The sequence below is a fragment of the Podarcis muralis genome, chromosome 12, assembly GCF_964188315.1.
Source record: "Podarcis muralis chromosome 12, rPodMur119.hap1.1, whole genome shotgun sequence".
In the NCBI taxonomy this organism is placed as follows: Eukaryota; Metazoa; Chordata; class Lepidosauria; order Squamata; family Lacertidae; genus Podarcis; species Podarcis muralis.
Genome location: NC_135666.1, coordinates 24,433,625 through 24,461,303, shown reverse-complemented (window position 1 = coordinate 24,461,303; position 27,679 = coordinate 24,433,625). Strand labels below are relative to the sequence as shown.

General features: G+C 41.3%; 1 protein-coding gene across 6 annotated transcripts in view; it reads left to right on the top strand.

Annotated features, from left to right (window-relative positions):
- Positions 1-27,679, top strand: part of MALRD1 (MAM and LDL receptor class A domain containing 1) — a 233,090-nt gene that overhangs the window by 188,329 nt on the left and 17,082 nt on the right. For 5 of the 6 annotated variants that reach the window (XM_028750688.2, XM_077936862.1, XM_028750689.2 and 2 more), the window contains 2 exons: positions 24,342-24,424; positions 24,517-24,613. In XM_028750688.2, coding sequence (XP_028606521.2) covers positions 24,342-24,424; positions 24,517-24,613 — 180 coding nt within the window. Of the gene's footprint in view, positions 1-22,495; positions 22,817-24,341; positions 24,425-24,516; positions 24,614-27,679 lie in introns of those variants that run through there. The other variant, XM_077936863.1, reaches the window with a different exon arrangement.

Below are 27,679 nucleotides of genomic sequence, written 5' to 3'. Positions count from 1 at the left end.
CTTATCTTTGCAAATGTGCTTGCAGTTTTATTGCTGCACTGTTGGGAACCATAAGAGGGGGAAATGCTCTTGTGCTCCGGTCCTGCTTTCAGGCTTCCCATAGATGTCTACTTGGTCACCATGAGAACAAGATGCTGGACTAGGAGGGACATTCAGCCTGATCCAGCAGGAACTTCTTATTTTCGTAGACAAGTAGCAAAAAGCCTGATCCCTTTTCCCAGCCATGTTTTTGGCCTTGGATGAGTCATAGGACAGAGCATTCTCGCCCTGATTTTAACAAGTGGGCAGGCTGATATGGGAAGAGGTGATCTCTTGGGACCTACTGTTTGCCATTCAAATCAAGAAGCAGAAATGATCAAGTGCAGGATCATTATACTAGTACTATGTTACATGTCAAAGTGTGGAACTGGTACAGCAAAATGCTGCACTGGTGCAGAGATTTGACACAAGGCAACAGTGTTGGTGCAAGTGCAAGTCAGATATGGCAGAGATGAGAGAAATGAAATGTCACCTTTGCCTCCATATGTTGTTGAACTCTAACTCTCACAAGCCTCAGGGATGATGGGAGTTGTAGTCTGAAGGGCCCACATCCTTGTTCTAAACAGATAGTATACTATAGTACAAAATGTATGTGAGCAAATATTTTCAGTGATCTGCTGTGTAGAAAAAAGTTCTAATTAATATTACTGCCACATGTTTAAATGGTAGGAACTTTTGTTTAGAAAATATTTGAAGAACAAATGGGAAATGGTTTAACTGAAGGATTAAAATGGTACTTTGTCTTCATGTTACTCATCAGAAATTCAAATTGCCTTGATTTAATGAGTCCACCCTGTTTGAGTTTCAAGTTAGGGAATTAAGAGCAGATGGAAGATCTGGAAAGGCAGCCAGTACTTATGTGTGACTTTTTGAGGGTGGTGCATAATTATAAACGTTTTATGAAGGCAACCATGTGAGGATCCGTAATACTTTTCCTTTTCTCCTGCTACCACTTCCAAAATTAGGCCAGCATGAATGCCATTCAAAGTTGAATTTTCTTGGCTTGATTACAAACTTGAATGAGGTTAAAATGTCAATTCACAAGAATACATGAGGAGAAAGCCAGCACAAATATTGATGGGAAATGTGTTTCTAACTTCAGTGCCAGATATTTTGTGCAGAAGCAGATCTATAATTTATTCTTTCTTATTGCTTTTTACATTCAGAAACTCTACATGGATGCAAGATGTTTGTTTACTACTTAGGTATTCATCAGTTTCTACTGTTGTGTCTCACCTGAAATCATAATACCGCACTTAATATTATAACCGTATTTACATCAAAAAGTGTCTGGTACAGACAGCAACTATTTTGCACAGGGGTTCCATTCCTGGCCCCCAAACACATCTGTGGATCATGCATAAGCCTGCTGTGCCCTGTTATGCTGTGTTACACCCCTGCCACAATTTTGCCATGTTCCGCCCTCATTCCTCCCTTTTCCAGGTCCAAAAGGACACGCGTGTCGGCGGTTGCACGTCAGTTCGACATGCCTAAAATAGTTGCCGCCTGTGTAGGTACTACTGTGGCAGGAAGGTAAACGGCGTTTCCGTGTGCTCTGGCTTCCGTCACGGTGTTCCGTTGCGCCAGAAGCGTTTTCGTATGCTGGCCACATCACCTGGAAAGCTGTATGTGGACAAATGCCAGCTCCCTCAACCTGAAAGCGACCCCATAGTCACCTTTGACTGGACTTAACCGTCCAGGGGTCTTACCTATATATAAGTAAATTATAAGGAAAAATTTAAACTGTTCATACTCAATATTTTCCTTTAATCTTGTTTTAATAAATAATTTCCCTGTATTTTTAAATCTTTTAAAAGAATGTCTCCCTACAGCTTTTAGGTTATTGGAAAAAAATCAGTTGAGCATTTGTTTCAATTAAATTACCTTTGTTGTTGCTGATGCAGAGTGATTTCCCCCCAATACTCCATGGGCCATTGGGCCATGCTGGGGAGCATGTTGCCTCACCACTCCTGGAAATGGGAGGGGGGTACCCAAGGGACATAAGGACCTCAGTCTAACCTACTTCACAGGGTCATTGTGGGTGGGGAAACAAAATTTCCTTTTACACTTTGAGGCCTTTGGAGTTTGGAGGATAGAAGTGGGATGGATGGACTGAGAAAAATAGATACTTTCACAAACGACCCTGCACAGACAAATACCCAACACAGATTATACACCCCTAGGAATTAAATAATGTGAGAAGCGGTCCTTGCAGAACTATGTACCTGTCACCTTGGTCAATTTGTTAATCCCAGTGAAATCAGTAGGATGTACTTCTAATAATGTCTTCAGTATCAGGGCATTAGACTGTGATACAATAAAATCGCACTCAGTTGTAGATATGTGCAATAACTTTTAACAGGTGGGATGAGACACCCCTGATGTTAAATATCAGTGCCATTTATTTTATGGGACACTAAAGTAGGGTGAATACTAAGCAGCAACTACCCGTGAAATACATTTTTAGCAGTCATTCCATATAATCACAATTTTTAGAAATGCACAGGTTCATTGAATGAATGCAAATAATGATTAAACTTTGAGAAGGCAGCAGTCTTCTCTCAGACCTATGACTAACAGAAAAGCAGGCTACATTTCTTGAGTAAATTTTGAGCTTTGAACGTATTTACTCAAATCTGCTTATTTGAGTGGATTTTTAAAGAAAATTTAATTGGTAGTGGAAAAAGTCAATAACGGTTTCTAAAACGTGATCCTTCTCATGAATACTCCTGCCATTAGAGCTTTGAAGTTTCGAATTGGGTTGCTTCATCCTCCTATCGTATTTATTTATGTTCCCATTCCTAGCTCATCCCATTCCTAGGTCTTAGAGGCTGTTTGCAAATGCGAAATATGTTTCTCAACATCTAGTGTCCTAAGGTAAAGAGTGTAACAATTCATTCAAAATAATCCAACTCCATTTTCTTCCTAAACTCCATCTTTTTCTGAGCCAACAACAATTCAAGGTCATGTTTTTCTGTAACTTTAGAAAAGCGGAAATAGCTTTGTGTTGAATAGTGCCGTAGGAGCGGGACTGTTATTGCTTTGAAGATCTCTCAGATGACCGCTCTCTTCGGGGTGGCATTTTTTCTGGAAGGCCAGTGACCAGATTTAGCCTATCAGTCATCCCAGAGCCAGCACTGTGACCCAGATAGTTACCACCTTCCAGCACGGTTGATAGCTGGGTCATTTCCTCTCTACAAAGAAGTACAAAACTTTTTTTCTGAAGTAGTTTCAAAGTCAAGCCCAGCCACTGATGAAAGCGATATGCATCTTTTCTTAAAGGATTTTTGAAGCTGGGAGAGGCGTTCACCCCTGCTCGGAGAGTAACCATAGCAGCACGTTCTAAATATTTCCTTAGGCGCTCTTGCTTGTATTTTATCAGCCCTGTCGGATTATGCGGTATCAGAGCCGGAGATATTTTTAGCATCTGATCCAAATAATTGAATTCTTAATGCAAAAGTAGTGCAAGCCTGTTCGACAAGGAAAGGAAATCATTAGAGAACAGGGAAAGTGAGAGTGATTCGAAAGCCTTGGAAGATGACTGAGGGAGAATTCATCTTGCAGGGCTGAGGTTTGCAAATCCCTTTACAGGACTCTGGGGTAGGCTGCATCAGTACTTGGGATGCTGAAAGCATACTGTGGGTTGTCTGATAAATGCCCAGCATTTTCGCTTGGATTCCCACAATTTTAAGTTGTATCCAATGAGGCAAAAACACAGGCCTGTTTATAAGGCAGGATGCTTCTCCTGAAAGAAGGAAGATGACTGCAAACAGTGGGAAGAACCAGGATGAGGACCTTTGCATCCAAAGTGGTCATTAGATCTTGCAAAAGTTCTTCTCCCATGATGATTTACATCCTCTCTCAATACAATTAAGGTTTGGGTCAATGAGGCTTAGGAAGAAAATAGATCTTCACAGGGCACAGATTGCTCTTAGGAGTATTGGCTTTATTGCAAAGCTTAACCGACGTTCTAGGAAAAATTGTTTTCTTTGAAAGAAAAATTACAGAAGATGTGGAAGAGGCTGTTTTGTGGGAGGAGAAGGGTAACTCTCCTTGTAAAGGAGAAGGCTGATTGATTATTCAGTATTATTTCTTTTGTGCAATTACAGGAGATGGTGGAAGTAGGTTTTTTAAAAATACTCGGAATCATGCAATGGGGGTAAAAAAGTCAAAGATATTTTTCATTTTGCATGCAAGAGAGAGAAAAAAATCCCAAACAGGTTTGTTTATGCATTTGGGACTAATATTAAAAATGGCAATCACACAAGAGATCAGTTGCAGAGAATATTAATTTTAAAGAGGTTTTCCTTATGTTTTGACCTAATGTTTGTTTTTCAGCCAGTTTTCTATCCAACATGTGTGCCAATAGGAACACAGGAACTGTTGAATATTATCAAAATAAGCCCATGAACAATGAAATCTTCTGTAATACCTGGATGGTTCTTGTTGATTTTAATGGATGCTAATACAGCCATGCCAGTACGCTACAGCAGCTCAGCCAAAAAAGGTCAAGTGCAGAACCACCGGGCTGTCCGCTGCTGAGTTCAGGGTTGAGCTTACCTTCTCATTGCAAGGTGGCCATGAATGGTGTGGTTTTCCCCCCTCTTTCCATTAACTATTTCTCGAGTGCTCTGCCTCCTTCCTCACACTTCCTGAACCAAAAGCCTCATAGGTGGAGTTACCCCACAACTTATCCCCTAGGCTTTAACTGAAGCATGAGAACCCACTAAGGCTGGCTACTGAGCACCTGAGATCAATGCACTCACTGATTGTGTTTTTAGGGGAAATTCTTCCTTTTTTACCTTAAAAAAACACACATTCCTGTGTTCATTCTGCGGGACTTGACATCTTTCTGCAAGGCCTGCAAGACAGAGCTGTTCCACCAGGCCTTTGGCCAGGGCACAGCCTGACTCCGTCCTCTGGCAATCTTCACAGAACTCTAGCCCAATGGTTGCCATCAATTTGATTTGAATTAATTTTATAATGAAATGATTTTAGAATGTTGTATTATTTTATTGTTGTTAGCCGCCCTGAGCCCGGCTTCGGCTGAGGAGGGCGGGATATAAATAAAAAATTATTATTTATTATTATTATTAATTTCTTTGAATGTAAAAAGACTTTACTTTTAAGAAATAACAATGAACAGCTGTTGGGAGCATGGTAGACAATCTCCCCAGCTTCTTGCGCTTACAAGTCCCACTGAAGTGCCCTTGGGTTCTCTAGAAGCATGGGGAGCTAGGAAGGATAGAGACTTACAGAAGGTGATTTATAGAATTAAAGAAGGGGTGTTTCCAAGAATCCACAGCCACCTCAAAGTAAGGTAAGCACACCCAAAACTCTGAGTGTGCTATGAGAATTTCAATGAAATTTTCTCTCCCCTTTTGTAATTTTTGAATACCATTTCTTATTAATTGATGGAGAATATTAAACACACACACACACACACACACACACACAGAAAGAGAGAGAGAGAGAGAGAGAGAGAGAGAGAGAAGAAGAAGAAGAAGAAGAAGAAGAAGAAGAAGAAGAAGAAGAAGAAATGACTCATTTTCATTGATGCAACCTCCATATGAAACAAAATCTGTGGAGGTCGCACATATGGTGCAGATCAGTGAAATTTGCCCACTGAGTGCTACCTAGGAAAAGTTGGGTACACTCTAATCTCATTGTAATCAATGGCTCTCATGCTGTTTAATGTGCTTCAGAACCTACTAGGTTTCATGGGACTTAAGCTTGCTTACCTTATCTTGATTATTCCTAGTGGTTGGAGGTTTGTTGTAGTGATTATATTTGATAGACAGCATTAAAGGCTTTCTGTGGACTCCAGAGTATTTAGCTTTCTGATATGGCTGTGTAATATTCCAAAACGTGATTTCCACCAAATCTATACCTGTACAGATTCTAGAAAATCTCATATTTATTTGTTTTTAAGTGAAGTTTAGGGTTGTTGAGCCCAAACTACTTAGCTGGGTTTTCACATAGAACAAATGCAAGTCTGTGAGTTGAGTAACTTTATGGAAAACAAGCAAATCCCCAAATGTTTGTCCTTTATGCCATTAATACAAAATACAGTACTACAGTACTAAAGCTTTCCTTGGTGCTCAGTTTGATTGGCTGCAGCCATATCTTTGAGAAAGTCACTTGCTGTTGGGGGGGGGGGGGAGAGCAAGGATTTGCACGGAGAGAAAAATGTATTATCATCTGCTCTGTGCTTTAGGGCCCAGTGTCCTGACCTCTGACCAGCCTGTCTGCCCCTATTAGACTCCCTGTTGGTTCAAGAGCTGCAGGCTTCCTTGTGCTCCTCTGATCCTTTTTTTACTATTCTTCCTGCTCAACCAGCATGAGCTCAGATATCTGAGAAATAAACTCTTTATGCCGTTGCTAGGTGGCCAAGGAACTGCCTAACACATGCAAAATCTAGCAAATTAAGTAAAACTTCTTGAACTTTCCCTGCCAGATTATAGTGTTGACAGACTGGCACTGCTCCTTGAATTTTAATTTTTCACACACACCTTTTCCCATTACTTAGTTGTTGTTGTTTTTGTTTTATGTTTGCCATTGTGCTAATTGGCTACCAGTCTACATTTCTTCTAGAAAAGTTGTTGCTATCTATGTATTCTTCCCACACAGAGTTTTCTTATATATGAATTCATCACTCATATTTGTTCCATGTTTGTTTGTTTGTTATTTATACCCTAGGCTGAGAGAAATGTATACACAAAATAGTCTACAGATCACATTTTGCTGCTAGGGATTTTTGTTACAAATGTAAATATATATTTGCTGTGTAACAGCAGAGAAATTATGCACCGAGTGGCTGATCACTACATTTGTTCACTGCTAACTTGTTCTTATTGTCAAACCAAAGCAGCAGTGGAATTCTAACTTTGTTTTTAGTAATTACCCAAACCGAATTGCTGTTAAAATTATTTTGTAATGTTCACCTCCTCCCAGCCCGAGACAGACTGCATAATCTTGGCAAGCATCCATCCTTAGACACCCCTTCAAGATAAAGTTTGAAAAATGTGCCGAATTGCAAAATTCAAACAAGATTCATAGTAAGCAATGTAAATATCAGGATGCATACACAGGATCACAGAAAGTTCCTTGTTGAACATAGTGTTATAATTTGCCTTGCTGCTCTAGTTCTCTGCTGGCAACTTATAATATAGCAAGAGGTGCAAATGTCAGGCAATACTAAAGGGATGATAATCATCCCTGACAAGAAAAATCATATACTGCAATGGCTGTTGATAATCTTTCCATTAAAAGTATTTAAATGCTGGGTCATTAACCTGACACATTACTGAATTTCTAAAGCACTTTTGAGTGAAAGTATCTCTAGTTAAGGGGGACGCGGGTGGCGCTGTGGGTAAAAGCCTCAGCGCCTAGGGCTTGCCGATCGAAAGGTCGGCGGTTCGAATCCCCGCGGCGGGGTGCGCTCCCGTTGCTCGGTCCCAGCGCCTGCCAATCTAGCAGTTCGAAAGCACCTCCGGGTGCAAGTAGATAAATAGGGACCGCTTACTAGCGGGAAGGTAAACAGCGTTTCCGTGTGCGGCTCTGGCTCGCCAGATGCAGCTTGTCACGCTGGCCACGTGACCCAGAAGTGTCTCCGGACAGCGCTGGCCCCCGGACTCTTGAGTGAGATGGGCGCACAACCCCAGAGTCTGTCAAGACTGGCCCGTACGGGCAGGGGTACCTTTACCTTTACCTTATATCTCTAGTTAAAATCTGTTCAGACATTGTGGATATACATCTGTATTGCCGTTACTATATTTCTTTCTTAATTATCAACTTTTAAAAATGTGAATCAGTTTAATACACCTATTTGAAGTTGGAAACTTGGGTGGGCACAGATATTACTAGGAACCATTGGCGATTGCACAAATCCATGGAGTCCGTCAATGGCTAGTAATCATACAGGAATGCAGGAAGCTGCCTTATTTCAAGTCAGATCGGGGCTGGGTCTAGACCCATCAAAGAAGCGTTTCAGTTAAACACATTGTAAACTTTGTATGAGAAATCGGGTTGGGAAAAACGGGAAAGCACCATCTGGTGCCACAGTATTATAATGCATATACAACACATATAAAGCGCTTTTTCTTTGCCAATGTAGCTGAGTCCTAGGACTGGTTCATCTAGCTCAGCACTGACTACCCTGACTTGCAGTAGCTCTCCAAGATTTCAGATGGGTTTCCCCCAGTCCTACCTTGAGATGCTGGAGAATGACTCTGGGCCCTTCTGCATGCAAAGCATGTGTTCTGCTTCCAAGCCACAGCCCTTGCTCCAATCAGGATGACCATCAGCAGTCTAATGGCTAAGAAGTATTATGTCACTGAATGTTACAGAGTACTTCTTACTGTCCTGGTTGTGGTCATTCCTAGTGGTTGGCTGCTATGGGCCACAGTTGTGTTCATTCATCATTCAAGAGAGGCAAGCACACTCTCTACCTTATTAGATATTGTATATGACCATATAGTGGAGATCTTGTGTGGTAAAGCAGACATTAAAGTGTAGTTCCCTGTGTTGTTCCTCCACCCCATTTTTTAAAAGTCTAAAAAAAGTCAAAAGAAATCTAATGTGACTTCAAATCTGAATGTAAGAATGGTGTAGAGGCAGAGGGAGGAGAAGCTGCTTAACCCTTTCCCCCATTGGTGATACCCATATTTAGGCATTCTGTAACATCATGAATCCATGGGCTATCTCTAACCCCTAGACATCAACAGTGTGCTAGCCACACACACCAGTAGAGTGTGTGATGAGCAGTAGAGGCCTTTATGTAAGTGCATTGGGCTCCATCCATGGGGACAGAAATCCTGATTGAAAGGAGTCATACATGCACACATACGTACTCATGTTCCCTCTCTTCAGGCTGACACCAATTACGCATTGACTGGGAAGGTACAGCTATCATGTGCATCAGCATCTATAGGTCAAGGCTAGCCTCTGCAATCTCAGTAGTCTTTCCACACATTTGTTACCCACTGAGTTTGCTTTGTTGGAATCCCTAAACTGGTTTTCTTCCAGAGGAGAAGCAGCTAGGAACATGGTTTTGAGTAGAAAAGTGGCCCGAGGACAAGAAGATAGGAATGTCCCCTGCTTATCATTCCTCCATTTAAATTTGCAGCTTCCTGGGGCTGGTTTTTTGGGTGTGGGTGGCTGGCAGGCTTGTGCATCGTTTGGCCCTTTATGAAAAAGACATCTTCCTATGCCCACTAGGCCATAGGACCAGTGTAAGAAATCCATTTGTGACATTGTTTCAGGAATCATGCAATCCAGAACCACTGGCATTTTGGCTTTAACATTAGTGGTTTGTGAACTGCGCACAACATAGTACAAATTCTTTATGTCTCACCAATGGTCATGGAATGTAAATAGCTGACATTGCAGCTTGCCTAAACGTAATCCATATTGTACTAACACGCACCACACAGTTAATGCTTTTAGAATGTATCTTCCATTTCTCTTCAGATTGTTCAGTTGGCAAGAAGGGAAAGTGGTTGTTTAAAAAACACCTCTCACTGGTCTAAGCTCTGTCTGTCTGTCTGTCTCTCACCCCCACCCCACCCCCACCCACAACAAACTACAGCCATAAGCTATTCATATAAAGGAAAGGCTAGAGTAAAGGTTGTTGGATTAAAAACTGCCCTATTCCATCTACGTTTACTTTGAGGGCTGCTGACTAGGAAATGTCACAAGAAAATACAATGTACGCTTAAGTTTTGTGTGTTTAGTTAAGCCATAGTTTTAAGAGCTGGGGAGCTGCTTGCTTCTGCCAAAAAAACCCACCTAAAAGTAAGCACATCTGCTCTAACTTTAAATGGGAGTGCAAGTTATGCTCTCCTAATCACAAGATATATGACATACCTGTGGCCTCCATGGATTAGTTCCTGGTTCCTAAGCACTTCAATTCCAGTGAAGTCACTGCCTACAATGCATTGTCTGGGCAAGCCAAGCTTTTGGCAGCCGACTCCTGAAAGAAGGCTGAAGCCCAAACCATAAGAGCCATGTCATCAAACAGTTCAACTTCCTTTTTGCTGTGTGGGTGACCAGAGAAACAGCAATGGGGCTTTTTTGATTGAAACCTCCTGGATAGCAGCTTAGTTGCAGCAGGCGCATTAACAAAAAGGCACACTAGCAAATAGAAGCAGGAGCTGATGCAGTTTCACTGCTGAGCAAAAATAATTATGTTCAAAAGGGAAAGCCCTTTTTTGCAGTAGACCACACTGCTTGAAACATTTGCATCTTCCTCCTCCTCCGTGAGTGGTAGTTGTAAGAAGAGCCCTGCTGGATCATATACCAAAGGCATGTCCAGTATTCTGTTCTCGTAGTGGCCAACCAGGTGCCTAAGTCCACAAATGAGATATGAGCATTAGAGCACTCTCCCACTCATGATTCTTAGCAACAGGTGTTCAGAGCAGACTGTCTCTGATACTGGAGAGAGTTCCCAGCCAGCTGAGAAATGTGGTGTTGTTTGTATTTAAACAAGAATCTACCTAATTGACACTTCTCAAACTAATATATGAACTAAGACACACTAATCCATTGAAATTTGCACTTCTCCAAATGTTGTGATGCAGTTCTCCAACCAAGCAAATGCATGTATTAGTAGAAAGTTTGCATAAAAACGCACATCTTAGCAAGACTGGCACACCAAAATGCATTTTATTAGGGGATATTATGTGCCACAAAACCCCCTCTTACAGTTCCCATGGGCAGCGGTGGTTGTGGCATGGCCATGGCCAATGGCAGGGGATGAATCCTTTGCTGTTGCTAAGAATCATGAGTGGGAGAGTGCTCTCATGCTCATATCTCATTTGTGGACTTAGGCACCTGGTTGGCCATTGCAAGATGGATGACATGTCTCCTCCACCGACTATGTGGGGTGATGGAAAGCACACAAAATTCAAAGTGGTCATTTTTAAATTTAAAAGGCCAAAACATGGGCAAGCTTAGGGATGGGTCATTCCAGGTGGGCCTGAGTGCAACCTTACCCTGCCTGGCTTCAAACTGGTCTACCACTTGCCTTTTTAAACCAGCTGTACCAGAGAAATGCTTATTGGTTAAAACTGTACACACACACATGGAGAAAATTGCAGTAAAATGATGAAGAATTTTCATGAGGATTTTTTCATTTAAAAGATTCACAAATTGCTACAGAAATTGCTGGAGAACTGAATTTAAGAGAAATGAGAAATTGGGGAGAACCAAAATTGCCAGGTTTATCCATCCCTACAGTTAACATAACTAATAGTGAGTGAAGGATGCTTGCTTTGTTCTTTGGGTTTTTTCCCTGTGCTACTTTTCCAAAATGGGATTTATCTGGCTGTTACTGATTGTAAACCCTTCTGAATGTATTTGGCAATATATTTGAAATGTGTTATTAGGCTTGCATACCCGAAGCTTCAAACCACTCACTCATTTTATGCCCAGAGGGAGCTATTGGAAAGCTCTGGACTTTAATCAGCAGAGCTCTCTCTGTTCTTTTGACTCAAAGTTCTCCTTTAAATGTAAAGCAGTACATGATGTAAAGAACCTGTGCTGCTTGTTGTATTAGCTCTAGGTAACAGAAATGAAGGAAAAACAAAACAATCTGGCCTGACTGCCAATTAGACCACTGTTCCTTTGGTTCTGTTGTCCTGGGCTAAATCTTTCCCACGTGGAAGTCCTGGGCCACATAGGATGATTAAGTCTAGTCAAAGGTGACTATTGGGTGCAGCGCTCGTCTCGCTTCAAGCTGAGGGAGCCAACATTTGTCCACAGACAGCTTTCTGGGTCATGTGGCCAGTATGACTAAACTGCTTCTGGCACAGTGGAACACCATGACAGAAGCCAGAGCACATGGAAACACTGTTTACCTTCCCACCACAGCGATACCTATTTATCTACTTGAACTGGCATGCTTTCGAACTGCTAGGTTGGCAGGAGCTGGAACAGAACAACAGGAGCTCACCCCGATGCGCGGATTTGAACTGCCAGCCTTCTGATCAGCAAGCCCAAGAGGCTCAGTGGTTTAGACCACAGTGCCACCCATGTCCCATGTGGGCCACTTAACGCTATGCTAAACAAAGGAAATACATCGCTCCCAAAAGAGTAAAAGTGGACACTCAAGACAAATGTAGAAAGGGGACTGAGGGGCTCCCTCATGATTCTTACAGAATTTTGAGGCCTGTTAAACCTGGCTTCTTGACAAAGGCAGGTGGTGCTTTAGACCAAAGGTGAGAGAAGTTCCATCTCTGATGTAAATGATCTAGGTAGTTGATGAGAAATTTAGCTAACAACTGTTTCCACATCCATGGATATACACTTCCACCGTAAAAGACATGGCCCTTTCCATCCCGTTGGGTTATTGTTGTTGATGATGTTGTTTTTAAGGAATAAACTATGGACCAAACTACAGACCAAATGGCAAGGCCTTGTGGATCAGATTAGGCCTACACACCACAGGTTTCCCATTGCGAGAAGTGAGGTTACAGGGAACCAGACAGAGGGCCTTCTCGGTAGTGGCGCCCATCATGTGGAACACCCTTCCTTCAGATGTGAAGGAAATAAGCAGCTATCCTATCTTTAAAAGACATCTGAAGGCAGCCCTGTTCAGGGAAGTTTTTAATATTTAACACTGTACTGTTTTTAACACTTGATTGGGAGCCGCCCAGAATGGCTGGGGAAACTCAGCCAGATGGGTGGGGTATAATAATAATAATAATAATAATAATAATAATAATAATAATATAGATGATGCATACCTTAACATTAGATTAAAACAAACATAAATCAGTTGTGCTTTTGCCTCTTTATTCACTTTGCTATGTAGAAATTGAAAAAAGCTGCAGTTTGTGCACGTAAGGCAGGATGTAGAAGGAGCTCTACTTATTAAGAGTTCTACATCTTGTTCAGGTGCTGACGTATATCTTGTTTTATGAGATACTGGATTTCATTTTATACAGTCGGGCAGTAAATTGTCTAAAGAGTGGTTACAAGTGATGAAAGCAAGGTGGATAGTTCGTTGGAAGAGTGATAATAATGTACTGTTCGTTGGGGGAATTAAATATAGCATTAGAATAAGGAAGCCTTATAACCCTCACCCTGCTTGTTTATATTCTCATAGTATAGGGTTATATTAGGATAAGTTCTCTGGGTACAGAATAGTAGCTATGCTTTCTTTCCCCCCTACAAACTTCAAAACCCATTCAAACTATTTTCGCTATTTTGACTTGAATTTATTCCATTATGGAAGAAATCCATATGTCAAGAACAGTGATCTTCAGCAGGCCAAGAGATGGGATCTACCTGAAAGTCCAACCAGCAACATAGAACCCATATTCAGAATCTCATACATAAGGAGATGTAGCCCAGCAATAAACTGATGGAGACTGTCCTTCCAACAAAACAAAATGGTGGTGGTAGCAACACTTCTGTGTCCCAACCAACCCATTGAAGATCACTGGCCTAGAAGTGTCAAGGGCACAAAATTTGTTTCAAGTAGAGAGAACACAGCAAACCATTTTTATGGAAGGCATATTGTCAAAGTAGGAAGAGCCTCATTTAAAGGGCTATGGATGAAGCAGTAAAACAGAAACTTTATTTACCATAAAGATGTAATAGCTATGGCAATTAAAGAACCATTTCAAAGCCTTGGTATACCTGAAACTCTTGCTTTTAATGACTGACATCTCCATTCTTCTATACTTTGAAAGAAAACGAAAACCAGATGCTAGGCAAAGCCTACTTAAATACATGAGAAGCTCAAGTGGTCATTTGTGATAGGAATATTTCTAAAGCTGTCAAGGAAATAGGTGGTTTAAGAACTGTTTGCAGCACCAGCCATCCTCAAAGATGGCATAATTTGTTACTTGCAGAGTTCAAGGTAATATCCAGCCAAAAGCTTTCCTATACCACTTTAATGATAAGGGCTTACCCCAAAGAATCCTGGGAATTGTAATTTGGTAAAGGTTCTGGGAACGGATAGGCGACCCTTAACAAATTGCAGTTCCGAGTATTTGTTTAGAGGAGCTATGACTGTTAAAATTGTGTAGGTGTGGTTTAAATGTGTGATGTGGGTGTGAAGCAAGTATTTTTTGGTTCAGCCCTAATTTCAGCTTCATTGAAGTCCAGGTTGCTATGAAGGTTTGACAAGAAGTAGAGTGAGTTTCCCTTATTCTAGTCAAATGTTTAAAGAGAGCAGTTCAAACATTGTATAAATAATCCTGTTATTTAATATTCAGACCAATTTTTCATGTAGAAAGGGGGGGAAGATCAGTTCAAACATCATGTATAGATATCTAGTAATTTCATATTCAGGCCAGAATAAACTGATTTATTTCAGGTATTTGAAACACTCTCTCTCTCTCTCTCTCTCTCTATATATATATATATATATATATCACAGCTTACTGTTCTTTCTGTAATTGCACTTTCATCTGCCTTACCTAATATCAGGTGAGCAAAATAATGACTCCCTACCCCCCAACATGGATATTTCTTACCCATCCTAGATTGAAAAATGCAGAAATAGAAGCATTCTCTCCCCCCCCAGCTACAATTAGATTTGCAGTCTGCATACTCACTCAAAAGAGGTGAAATGTGTTAATTCTACTGGATGTGGTATACATGTAATATACATATGCAGCACAGCAACATTGCCCTCTTCTGCTTGAAACTGGACCTGCTCCACTGGCTTTCATCATTTCCCTTCCTGTTGATGCCCAGCGACTCAAATGTTGTTGGCCTTGGCCTTAAACAGTTTCAGCTTATACCCCCAACTTTGTTTTCCCCTATGTAAGACTTGGTTGGTGTGAGTTATGATAGATATGAGTGTTCTAAACACCAGTTTATAAAAACAAACAGATCTTTAAATAATTATACTTCCACACAAAAGTGGCCATAACAAATAGCCAACAGCTGACAATATATTTGTCCTGGTAGGACTTGGCTGAAGCCTCTCTTTTTTCCTAATCCTCTTTGCTTCTCATTGTAGAGTTTTACTCCACCACGGCTGCTCTGGTATTTACAGAATGTTGTGGTTTCTTAGGTCAAAAGCTGGAGTATTTGTATCTCTAGTCAGCTTGTCATTGCAAATCCAATCATGCAACACAATTCAACACTAGGTGGTTGGGGGCACTTGCATGCATGGGGTTATGTTGCATATAATTTATTTTAGCGGTGGGCCATTTGGTTTGGAGTGCTTCAAAACGCAAGCTCATCGGTTCCAGTGCTTATTAACAGAATTGAGACAAAGTTAGCAGGGCCTTCCTTACTCCAGTCCTGCAGTTTCCCCACCTAAAGGGACAAGTAACTCATCTTGAGGAAAGAGGAGGCAGAGGCGGTCAGCAGTTCAGAGGCTCTGGCCAATTGTCTTTCCTCACCAGGCTTTATGTATGTAGGTTCAACCCATTTTACTGCTTTCCTGCTACCCAAGGGAAAGGGGATGTTAAATTACTGGTTTCCTTTCATTATCGTGAAACAGCACTGTTTTCCTATAATAGAAAGAAGTAAGGAAAAGGTTTGGAAAGAAACCCAATCATTTATCATAATGCTACACAATACACACTTGGTTGATTGGGGAGTAAACCCCATTGGATTAAGTAGGATTTGCAAGTAAACATGGATGGGATTATGCTGCACAGGATTTGTTTTTATGTAGAGGAGGAAACCAGAAAAGGTGTCTTTCCTTCCTTTGCATCATTTTGTAAAATGTGATTTCTAAAAGAAGAAGCCTCTCATGAGGGGAACATACAGCGTTCCCCCTTTATCTATTTGGTCCAATGTAAAAAACAAAAAACAAATCAGCCTCAGACATTATTGTTTGATGTTGTCTTCTGTGGGAGTAGATGAATTTACGTTTGCTTGGGAATGACAAAATGATTTATTCTCTCCAATATGTAGTGCAATCCACCTGGCAGAAGTAATGTCCTATTCTGGCAAGCTCCAATTGAAACAGGCCATTTCAGCTGATAAGAATACCACACTGAGATTTGGAGGGTGGGGGCGGATAAGAGAAAGAAGCGCAGAATTATATCACAGAATTGTTTTTAGGACATGTGTGACATAATGCATACAATGAAATACCATCATTGTTTGAACCTATAAAATAACAGACTGATTAATGTTATCGGGGCCCTGCAGATTCATTCATGGGGAAGATATCCAGAAGGTAAACAACAGTGGGAAGCTGATACTTAGCATCCTTTGACTGGGATGAATGGTCATGTTCTGCTTTCTAGCACATTATAGTGCAGATGTGACAAAAGTCTCTGAATATTGCAATATCCTATCTGCTGTATGATTATTTAGCAGGTAATAGAGCCATGACTGTTTGGAAGGCAACTTTATTAGGGCAACTCCTGCTTATAGCTCAACTGATTTCAATTAATTTGAACATTGGGGGTGCAGTGGTGGGGGAGAGAAGCAGATTACAAAAATAAACAATGGCTTCCATAGTGGTAACTGTGTTGGTCTCTTGCAGCAAAAACGACAGCCTGTCTTGTGGCACCTTTAACTAACACCTTTATTATGACAAAAACTTCCATTGATTAGAATTCACTTTATCAGATGCATGAAGTATTATCCTGCATTACAGACATATATTCAGAGAGGCTTTTGCAGAGCACTGGGCTTTGAGGGGCAGGGAGAGAACTGTAAACAGCATAAATAATTGTGACATCTTATAACTGAAATCACTAATGAGAACTGGGGTTTAGGAACAGGATCAGCTGAAGAAAAAAACCTGTGTTATTATATTATGCAGGTAAAATCAGTGAACTCAGGCTCTGCTGATCAGGGTCTAGTAGGCAGATGGGTGGCTAAGTTTGTTTTTATTTTTTCCAAATGAACGCAAAAGCCACCTTCCATTTGCTTACTAACTTATTTTTTTCAGATATACATAACATGAATTTGTGTGCGTTCGTGCTATTGATATTAATTTTTGTATCTTTATTTTAGATGTTATGATTTATGTGGGAATTGTTTCAATTTGGTTCAATTTTTTTGATGTTTTACTGTTCATGGGTACTTTTGTTGTGTTTGTAATTATGTAGGTTTTTTTCATGTTGTATGTTGCCTTGAGCAGGGTTTTAATGGTGCAAAGACTGCATACAAGTAAAATTATGCATGCATGTATGTATGTATGTATGTACAGTAGTCTGTTAAAAATATATATACCGTTTTTGGAATAGTTAAAGCATGTATACAGAAACATACCCTCCAACATTTCTCCGATGAAAATAGGGACGTCCTGTTCCAGAATGATAATTTTACTATTTATACCCCACACATCTTACTGGGTTGCCCCAGCCACTCTGTGCAGCTTCAAACATATATAAAATATTAAACTATTTTTTAAAAAACTTCCCTATACAGGATTGCCTTCAGACAGCTCAGGGTTTGAATAACTCCATACCCTCTAAGATTTCTCCAATGAAAATAGGGGCATCCTAAGGAAAAGTGGGACATTCTTGGATCAAATCAGAAACCGGGATGGCTTCTCTAAATGTCCCTGGAAATTAGGCAGGCATTATATAAGATAGCAACCTAAGTGCATCTAAAAAGTTCCAGACTATGATGATAACAGGCCAGACTGAGGCAATTATAGATTTCTAATACAGATTCAGAGGTTCATGCTTATTCTTCAAACTAAGCAGTCCCTCTAGACTTTTAAGAAGCAGTCTTGAACAGTCAAATGATTGTTTGAAAGCCCTTCCAGTGTTAATTAAAGGACTTGCTTGATTTAAATGTAATCACTGGTGTTAATTTTTAAAGTTCCTTTAAAAAGGCATTACCTTTAAAGGGGTGCTTTATTAACCCTGGTTATTGTAGATACATGCACATCTTTGTTCCATTTGTGTTTCTGCTTCTTAAACAAAAGCTGCAATTTTAAAGAACTTACTGAAACTTTAGGAACCTAAGAATACATGACACTTTGAGGGGAGATCAGGAGTTTCCCAACTTATGTGATGAAGAAAATAATTCATGGAAACCATCCTAGGGCCAAGAATGAAATGAACAGCTTGAAATTCAAGTTTCAAAAATTATTTGACAAGGCATGGTGCTTTCTCACTTCTATACTTTAAAGCAGCATTTTATTTGTGCCCTATCACATTTTGGGTGGCCAGCATGCACAATATTTAAAATGATACGTAAGTAAAATAATATTCAAATGCAAAATTGTTTAAACTTGTCTGGCACAGCAGGTCCTTCCATCATAGACAAATTTCAGGGAGGTACAAATGATGCATGCAGAGAGTTTACGGACTGTGCACCAAGGGTTGGCACTAGCGAGCAGCCAGTTTGGGCCCTGGCCAAGGCCCAGGAGCTCTCAAGAGCACCCTGCCCTAGACTCATCCCTACCGCCCTACAACCTACTAGCTACCCTCCTCCTGGACTGAACAGTTTTGGCTTCACATGAACTTGTGTGGTGTAGACTCTCTTGAGCAGGAAGGATTCATCTTATATCCACAGCTGCTGCCCAACATGAACTTAGTTAACATGCATTCTATGTCTGCTAATTTTATGCTAAGCAGCCACTGTACATATGAACAAAATCACTCTAATTCTAGCAGTCATACTCCACACACCTTCCTGCCAAATGCAATGTGCAGAAGGAAGCCAACAGAGATCATAAAACAGTAGAGTTGGAAGGTATCCCTAGGGTCATTTAGTCCAACCCCCTGCAATGCAGGATTCTCAATTAAAGCATCCATGACAAATGTGGCCATCCAACCTCGGCTTAACAGTCTCCAAGGAAGGAGAGTCCACCATCTCCGAGGGAGTCCACTCCACTGTCGAACGGCTCTTACTGTCAGAAGGTTATTCCTGGTGTTAGGCGGAATCTCGTTTGTTATAACTTGAATCCAGTTCAGGCCCTACCTTCTGGAGCAGGAGAAAACAAGATTGCTCCATCATCCATGTTATAGCCCTTGAGATATTTGAAGTTGACTATCATATATCCTGCCAGCCTCCTCTTTACCAGGCTAAACATACACAACTCCCTCAACCGTTTCTCATAAGGCTTGGTTTCCAGACCCTTCATCATTTTAGTTGCCCTGCTCTGCACATGTTTCAGCCTGTCTATATCCATCTTAAATTGTGTTGTCCAGAACTGGACCATAGAATTCCAGGTGTGGTCTGCCCAAAATACACAAAATCCAATAAAGGGTCAAGGTAGTGAAGGCAACAATAGCTTTTACAGTCCTTTTTCTTCTTCTCTCTGTTGAAGGGAGGGTGTTGAGCTAAAAATAATCCAATGGGATCTTTTCTTCTCCTTCCCCCTTCCCTTCCCCCATGGTAGCTTCTTGAGAAGTAACAGGAATTATTTTTCTCATCAGGCCAGTCACCAACACTCAGCCAGCCTACATTACATACCTGTTGTGAAAGTATAGGAGACACAAAATGGCTGCAAAAGAAAATTTACTGCTTGTATCCTAGGTGTAAAATTTTGGTTCTGTTAACCAGAGTGGTGTATCTTGATACTATAAATAGCCATATTTTTCTCTCCTCACCACTCAGATGAGTGCAGACCCAAGGTTTCAACCAATCTTAATCTGGCCTGATTATTGTGTGCTTTAGATATATTAATCCCCCTTGTGTTCAACTGAGTTTACTCCCTTGGCCTGTAGCCACTGGGGGTGGGTCATTGTGGACTGCTTTCATTATTAAATGATTTTTTAAAAATAATATTTTTACTATTTTAGCTTTTCAAGTAAAATGGTATTGAAAAACATACAGTCAGAAAAGTGCATGGAGTGGGGTCCATAACTCTTTAGGACCCCAGGGATTACTGATTGCTTAGTGAAGAAAAAAATGAAACCTGCTCCCACTTTCCAACATTCTGCCAAATTGCACCATTATAAATCCAGCCCTGTGGGTTGAGTCCAAACAGGATGAGTCAACCATTCTTCCTACAGTGTGACTGTGCCTCCCAAGCAGATTGGAGAAAACGTTTTGGCAGTTGGATATAAGGATATGTACGATAATGGAGGAACCCTGTTGGCTGGTTTATCTCTCATCTGCCATATGTTGTCAGGAAAAGGATGTTCCTTGTCGGGATATTGAAATATTTTGTGTATAGAAATGGTTATCTTTGGGCTTCAGATTGCAAATGGATGGCATTTTTATGATAAAGCACAGTTACAAAAATGTGCTGCCGCTAGTTAGTCATGAAGCAATTAGTCCAGGCAAATTAATTGCTTGTATTTAATGTGGAAATTTTAGAGCTTTGTGGCCTAGGGGATTTCCTTGGTAACTTCTGACAATTGCCTGTCTTCAAAATAAATTGGACTCTGGCAAGGAGGCTTATTAAGGAACCTTTCCTTTCCTTGCTAGTGTAGAATGAACAAATTCCCACAGAGGGTACATATTTGATCACTTCCCTGGAAGATCTTTATTCCACAAGATTATTTGTGTACCATCAGGCTGCTACTCAAGACACTGAGCCCAATAGCAGTAACTTGGGTGAAAGAAAACAACTCATTTTCCTTCCTGATTTTAAAGAGGTGTTCAGTGTAGCCCAAGTATGGCAAGAGAAGAGCAGTAGTTGTTGTTGTTGACCAAACTGCTGAGGGCTGCATGTACCATCCATTGCTTGAGTACTGTTTCTGCATACAAATGCTCCCAAGGAGAGTAGCTGTCTTAGTCTGTGGCATCAAAAAGATAAAAAGCACTGTGATAAGAGAGGCTAACCTTGTAAGATAGGTCATCGTTGTTATCCCCAAATTGCAGATGTGCAAATGAGGCTTAGAGAGAGTGACTTGTATAATGCTAACTTAGTGAATTCATGGCAAGTGTAGGTTTCAACCGGGGCCCGTTGTATTGAGGCATAAGAATTCATAGGTAAAATTTTGTGTTGCAAGCTTGGGATTGGGCTGGATGACCTTCAGGATGTTTTCCAAATAATGTGCTTCTATGATTGTAAGAGTGGGTGATTTAGACAAGAGGTAGACTGCTGAAGTGGTCAAGTTGGTTGGACAAGTGTGGCCAGACACTATTTGTTGGGGAATTATTTGTTGCCATGGGAACTATTTGCTACGGTATATCTTCCTGAATTACTAGGATAGGATGTAGACAGAGATTGTTTTGGAAGAGACATGCCTTTCCTCCTTACCACACCCCCACCAAGGACCTGCAGGAAGGGGCAAGCTGGGTCTGAATGTTAGAAGAACCAAATGGAGAATATGGCATTTTTGAGGCAGACTAAGAACAAAGCTGAGTTTCTTGGGGATCTGTAATCTCCTTGCAACCGACTTGTCACCCTAGAGTTTTGATGTGGGAGTGGTGGATTTGGCAATCTGTTGGAGCCTTCAAGACTCACCTCTTCCTATGCTCAACCTATTTATTTGTTGTAAAGAAACCAAAAATCTCCAGTTACCTCCTTCCAAAGAAAACCAAACCTGAGAAGGTACACCTGGAACTTCTCACAGCTCAAAGAATTCAGGTGAGCACAGAGAAGGGGAAGAAATATTATTCCGCTCACATTTAAAAGTGAACTTACTTAATTCACCCATCCCAAAACAAGAGGTGGACCCAAACACAGCCATCCTTTCAAATTCACGCCTCTCTGAATTTTGCAGTGCAATTGTTTTGCAGCCAGTCATGGGTATATTAGAAGAAATTGACACTAAAATGCTGACAAATTTTTGTGAAGACTGCCAGGACTTGGAAGATGATGAGAGGCTGGGGTGGGTGGGTGAAGGATCAAATGCAGCATTTTGAAACAAAGAGGGACAGAGAGAGAGATGAGAATTAGCTTCTTAGGGGTGCAAGGTGCCTTTCTATGGAGGTCTGATGAGAACCTGTATATTTACTGCTTGCTTCCACTGATGCACTACCTGTAAATTGGCCAAATACAGCAATGGAGTCCTAAGTCTCCAGTGAGCTCTCCTCCAAGTGAAGTGGAACATGTGTAGTGCCTCTGAAATTTTTCACTGCTTGCAAAGTATGGAGTGTAAAACAATATTATTTGTATTTGGCTTAACTGGGCCCTCATGCCTATCATCTAAAAGCACAGACAGTGGGGTCATGCAGCCCCGAATATTGTGCAACAGCTCATATATCAAGTTGCTGCTTTGTTATTTTGCAAATACAAGGCTGACAATTGCAGGTTTGCTGCCTATTTGAAATGGTTATCTAGAAGAGTAATCACAGGGCTAAAAAAAAAATCACAGATCTGTTTTTCTCATTTTTTCATTGTTGTTTTCCCCTCTACATCTCCCCCCCCTCTCTTGCCTCTCTTGCTCTGATTCTTTCCCTGATTTCATCACTGTTCCACCCAATCTCCTGAGATCTAATTTCATTGCTTCCCTTGCCAGTTTCCAGCTTTCCAGAACTGCAGCTTTTTGTCTTCTGCTTGCTCCATCTTTAATCTGTGCATCAACATTTTTTCCACATTCAAAGAAACTCACTCTTTCCTTTAAGACTAGATACATAATAGTGGAATTGTCTTCCATTTTTTTTATTTTAAAAGATCTGTTGTCCTCTTACCACTTGGTCATCACGAAGTTTATTTCTGAAGACCTTAATACCCAGGCAACATCATTTGGCATTTTTTCTGATACGCAAACCCCAGGCTACTGTACAAAAGGCTATGAGGTTGGTATCAGTGATTTGAATTATGCCTGGAAACAAATAGGAAGCCCATGAAATTCTTTCAATATTGGAAAGATATATTCCCTGATGCTAGTACCAGACAGGAAAGCTTGGTCCACATTCTACACTAACCAAAGTTTCTGAGTAGTCTTCAAAGGCAGCTCCACATGCAAAATATTGCAGTAGTGTGAACTGGAGTTTAGTAGGGCATGGACTCCTGTGACCAAGCTGTTTCTGTCCAAAGGGGGCCATAATTGAAGCACCAGCTTCAGTCAGTAAAAGGCTTTCCTATGTCACATGCATCCAAGATAAGGGCCAGGTCTAAAAGCACCCTCGAGCTAAGTACTTTGGGACATGCAACCCCATCCAAAACGAGCAGAGTACCATATCTTTGGTCAAAGGAGTAAACAGTTAAGAGCATCTCCATCTTACCTAGCTTTAAAAAGGCAGTGGATTTAGAGAAAAGTGAGCATTACAACCAGAAATGCCCTAAATAAGAGACTTTGGGGGTTGCAATATGGTGGTTGGTTACTTTTCAGTCAAGACTGAAAAGCATCTGTAGGACTAGAGCCTCTTTACTAATACTGTGGTACCTCGAGTTACAAACACCTCAGGTTACAAACGCTTCAGGTTACAAACTCCGCTAACCTGGAAGAGTTACCTCGAGTTGAGAACTTTGCCCCAGGATGAGAACGGAAATCGTGTGCCGGCGGCGCAGCAGCAGCAAGAGGCCCCATTAGCAAAAGCACGCCTCTAGTTAAGAACAGTTTCAGGTTAAGAACGGACCTCCAGAACGAATTCAGTTCATAAGTAGAGGTACCACTGTAGTGTGAAATCACAACACAGGGTGTTTGTATTAGCACAGGTTGCCAGGACACTGTCAGCACAGCAGTAAGGGAAGATGCAAATACTTAGGTATAAACTGTGGGGTGTTTAAATTGGTATAATTTGCTGCCTAATTTTGGAGTGGCAATTTGGCAAAAAAAATTAAAAGCCTAATGTTTCCTGGAAGGGGAAGTAAAACAAAAAGAGAAACAAGATTTGTTCTTTTAATTAGTAAACAAAATATTTTCTCCATTAGCTCAAAATAGGTCCATGGAACTGGCTATGGTGATGAATGCTATCGTGTTCTGCTTTCCTGTCCTTCCAGTTTGTTCTGGACATTTAAGATGTACATGTTAATTCTGAGCTAGATTCCAAGCAATTCTTATTCACACATTTACATGGACATTGAGATTATGTATTGCTCAATTCAGTTGCATTATTGAACTTATTCCTCATGTTTTAAGTACAGTGGTGCCCCACAAGACGAATGCCTTGCAAGACGAAAAACCCGCTAGACGAAAGGGTTTTCCGTTTTTGAGCTGCTTCGCAAGACGAATTTCCCTATGGGCTTGCTTCGCAAGACAAAAACGTCTTGCGAGTCTTGCAATTTTTTCCGCTCCCCCCCCTTTTCCTAAGCCGCTAAGCCGCTAATAGCCTTTTAGCCGCTAAGCCTTTAATAGCCGCTAAGCCGCTAATAGCGCTAATCCGCTAAGCCGCTAATAGGGTTGCTTCGCAAGACGAAAAAACCGCTAGACGAAGAGACTCGCGGAATGGATTATTTTCGTCTTGCGAGGCACCACTGTACTAGGCTCTGTTTGTGCCACATTATATGTTATGGTGCAGATTTAATATTAATTTTTTCATGTCTGACCACAATCCTCCCCACCTGCCATCACCAGGTGTGAAAAGGAGTGGAAGGGAAACCGTTGCCACATGAAGGCTAAGTCTCCTCCGACTCCATCTTCTGGTTCCCTGCAAAATGGTGAGTCCAGTCAAATCAATAAAATATCTTCAGGCAATTTTGTGGATACGTTTCTTTGCTTATTTATCTCATTCCCTTGCTTGTCTCTGCAGATACTTGGACTGGGCTAGGGATTGGATTAGCTTTCCTGTTGATTGAAATTGCAGTCGCTGTTTCATGCATCCTTTCAAAGAGGAAATTGCCAAGAACGTAAGTGAAGTCTTTCATTGTGTACAAAGAAAATCAGGCCCCGGTGTGGAACAAAGCAGAGGGAATAGCAGCCCATTTTCTTAGTTCAGCTTTTTAATCTTGCCTCAGGGCTGTGCACCAACAAGAATACTACAAAAGTTTTTCAACCCTAGACAACTTCAAGTGGATAGAAGGGTCAAAGGGGAATAAGTTGAAACTTGATTGCTTGAGCACGAGTGGTTTTAAAGACACATTGAAGCCCCATGCTCGTAGAAATTCAGCACGATTGATTTTAGGGGCAGTTTCAATGGATAGTTGTGGCATTTTGCAAAACCTTTCCAAAGGCAAATCAAGCAGCAAATGAACACTAGCTTCCATGGTGTCAGGGACCAGGGACCATCATGGGGTGATGGAGGCAAACAGAAGGGCACACAGGGCCAGCTCCAGAACCACTGTTACCAGATGAAACTGCATGGCTGTACCCACCCCCCAAGGTTATGGCATTGCCTTCCTCTAACTCAAGAGGACTCCACTGCAGAAGGCTCAGGAAGACCTGAGGCTCCTCTACAGGAGTAGGAGATAACTGGAGAAGGGCTGGGAAGGGCTGGCCCCTTTCAATAAAGCAGCATCTTGCAGCACAGATGCTGCTGGCAATTGGACTGCTAGCAATTAGTCCTTCTGCTGCAGAAGGACTCAGTTTCAGCTTGTTCCTTGCTGGAGCAACTTCGGACTTCTATATATTCCCAGAGCACTGCCTGAAATTTGCTCTGCTTTACTCTCAAGCCATGCCTGTGTGTGCTGAATTGAGTCTGTGAGCAGTCTGCATGCCAGATGGATCTCGCAGTCAGCTTTGCTTATGCTAGTAATCGGAGAGTGTTTCAAAGCTGGGCACGTGCATATGTTTCGAGGTTCAATCTTCTGTATCGCTAGTTGAAAAGATCTTAGGTGGCCCAGCTGGGAAAGACTAAGACACTGGCGAACAACTCCCACTCAGAGTACACAATACTGGACCAACATGATCTGTTTCGACATGAGGCAGTTTTATGTATTCACACCTGCTTGGGGAAGGTATGGTCATTGCAGGTCATCTGTTCTGTCCTACTCTGTTTTAGTTTCCTTTTTGAAATTTCCCCCTCTATACGCCTACCTTAGGTTATATCCTTTCTGCATAATCAGTCAAAAATGTGCCTCAGTCTTTCAGCCTAATTTACCTCAGAGTTGTTGTGGGGATAAAATGGGAAGAGGGAGAGTTGTATGCACAACTTGGAGCTCCTTGGAAGAAAGGTGTGATATAAGTGTGAAAATAATAAATAAATAAATAAATAAATAAATAAATAAATAAAACATTGAGCTTCAAGAGGTATAGAAATATGTGCTACTGTGACAACTTGAGCATGTTTTTATCAGTGCTTGATAAATGAGAAGAAGTACAGGTGCATTTATTGTGCAGCAATGCCTTTTGGAAATATGGGATTATATTGCAGGGGGGAATGCCAGGATATTTCTTCCTTTAGCTTATTCTGAATTCTCCCCCCCCCCCATTTATGGTGGGGGGCTGGGGAGCAATGGGAGCTATGGAATAGTGCTTCTGTGAGTTGATGTTGGTGAGAGAAGTGTGTATCAGAGGGTGTGTATCAGACAAGGATATGGAGTGTCATCATCACCAAGGAGGTTACTTGCTATATAAAATTAAACTTGCAAAGGACTCTTGACCTCCATGATGTCAAAATATAAATTCCAAGTGTGTAGGACCAGCTGTATTGATAATTTCAGAAATTATTTCCTTTGAAGTTTCTTCTGTGCCTCAGAACATCCAGCTAGGCAAAATTTATAACTGACAGAAACCCAAATAAATCTATGCACATGATAGTGCTCTGATGGCTTGAGGCAACTGGCTGGTGAACATAGCACTGTCATTTACCCGGGAGGAACATCTGACCTAGGAAATTCAGCTTCAAGGCTTCGTGCCAGAGGACAAATTCATGTAAAAGTGTTGTGTGTCCATATTCTAATTCCACTTCATGTATTTTACTGGTGAAAAAGTCAATTAAGATAAAGCTTTGTGAAAGTCTAGTCTATAGTTATTGCACCCCTTGAAGAAAAAGTGATTAATGGAGCAACATATGAGAAAAGTGAAAGTTATATAATGAAAAGCAAATTGTATGGAGATAAATTCATGCAATATGCAATACAGAAGGGATTGTGCTGGGCTGGGTGGTGGACAGCTGTCTTGAAGGGTGCTGTGGGTTGACGTTGGTGGTTAGGACAGACCAGGTGGAAGGCTTAAGAAGTGCCGCAGAACATAGGATAACCTCTGGATACAGGTACACAGTAAAAGGAAGACCTTATTGTAGTCTGTTATAGATTCAGCAGTTGCGACTGACCCTTCAAATGTATTGCTAATGTGAATGCCCTATTCAGAAGTGAGCAGTGCTATTTTTCTAGAAAAAGAGGTGCCAGAACTCACCAGGAACACCTCCCTTGCTTGCTTATAATGGCAATGGTGCCTACCTGAGAGGTGCTGGAACTGAGTTCAGGCAAGTTCTAGCTGAAGAAAGCCCTGGAAGTGAGATAAACTTACAGCAGGGGTGGGAAACTTGTGACCTTCCAGCTTTTGCTGGACTGCAACTCCTGTCAGCCCCAGCCAGCATGGCCAATGGTCGGGAATCATGGGTGTTGTAGTCCAGCTGCATCCGGGGTTCCACAGGTTCTTTACCCCTGACCTACAGGCTTATATGACCCTAAAGTATGTTTTTGAAAGAATCAGGCTATAGTGGTTGGCAAAGAGGCTGAACTGTTGTTTTATGTTGAACTACCATTTCATACAGGTTTGACACTTGCAGTGCTAAATATTCTTCATTACACCTGGTAAGAGTGTAGCTTCCAAGAAAGCTTCACGTTAGCTTCTTTTTTTGTGAAATGCCAAGTTTTCAGTCAGTCATCTGGAAAAGTCGTTTGCAGGACTGGAACTCTTCCTGGATGTAACTCAACAACAGCCAACCCTGTGGCTTGGCAGAAGGACATGTCTTTGTCTCAATGAAAAGCAGATATAGGAGTAACCCTGTTGCTTCTGGTTAACACAGTGAA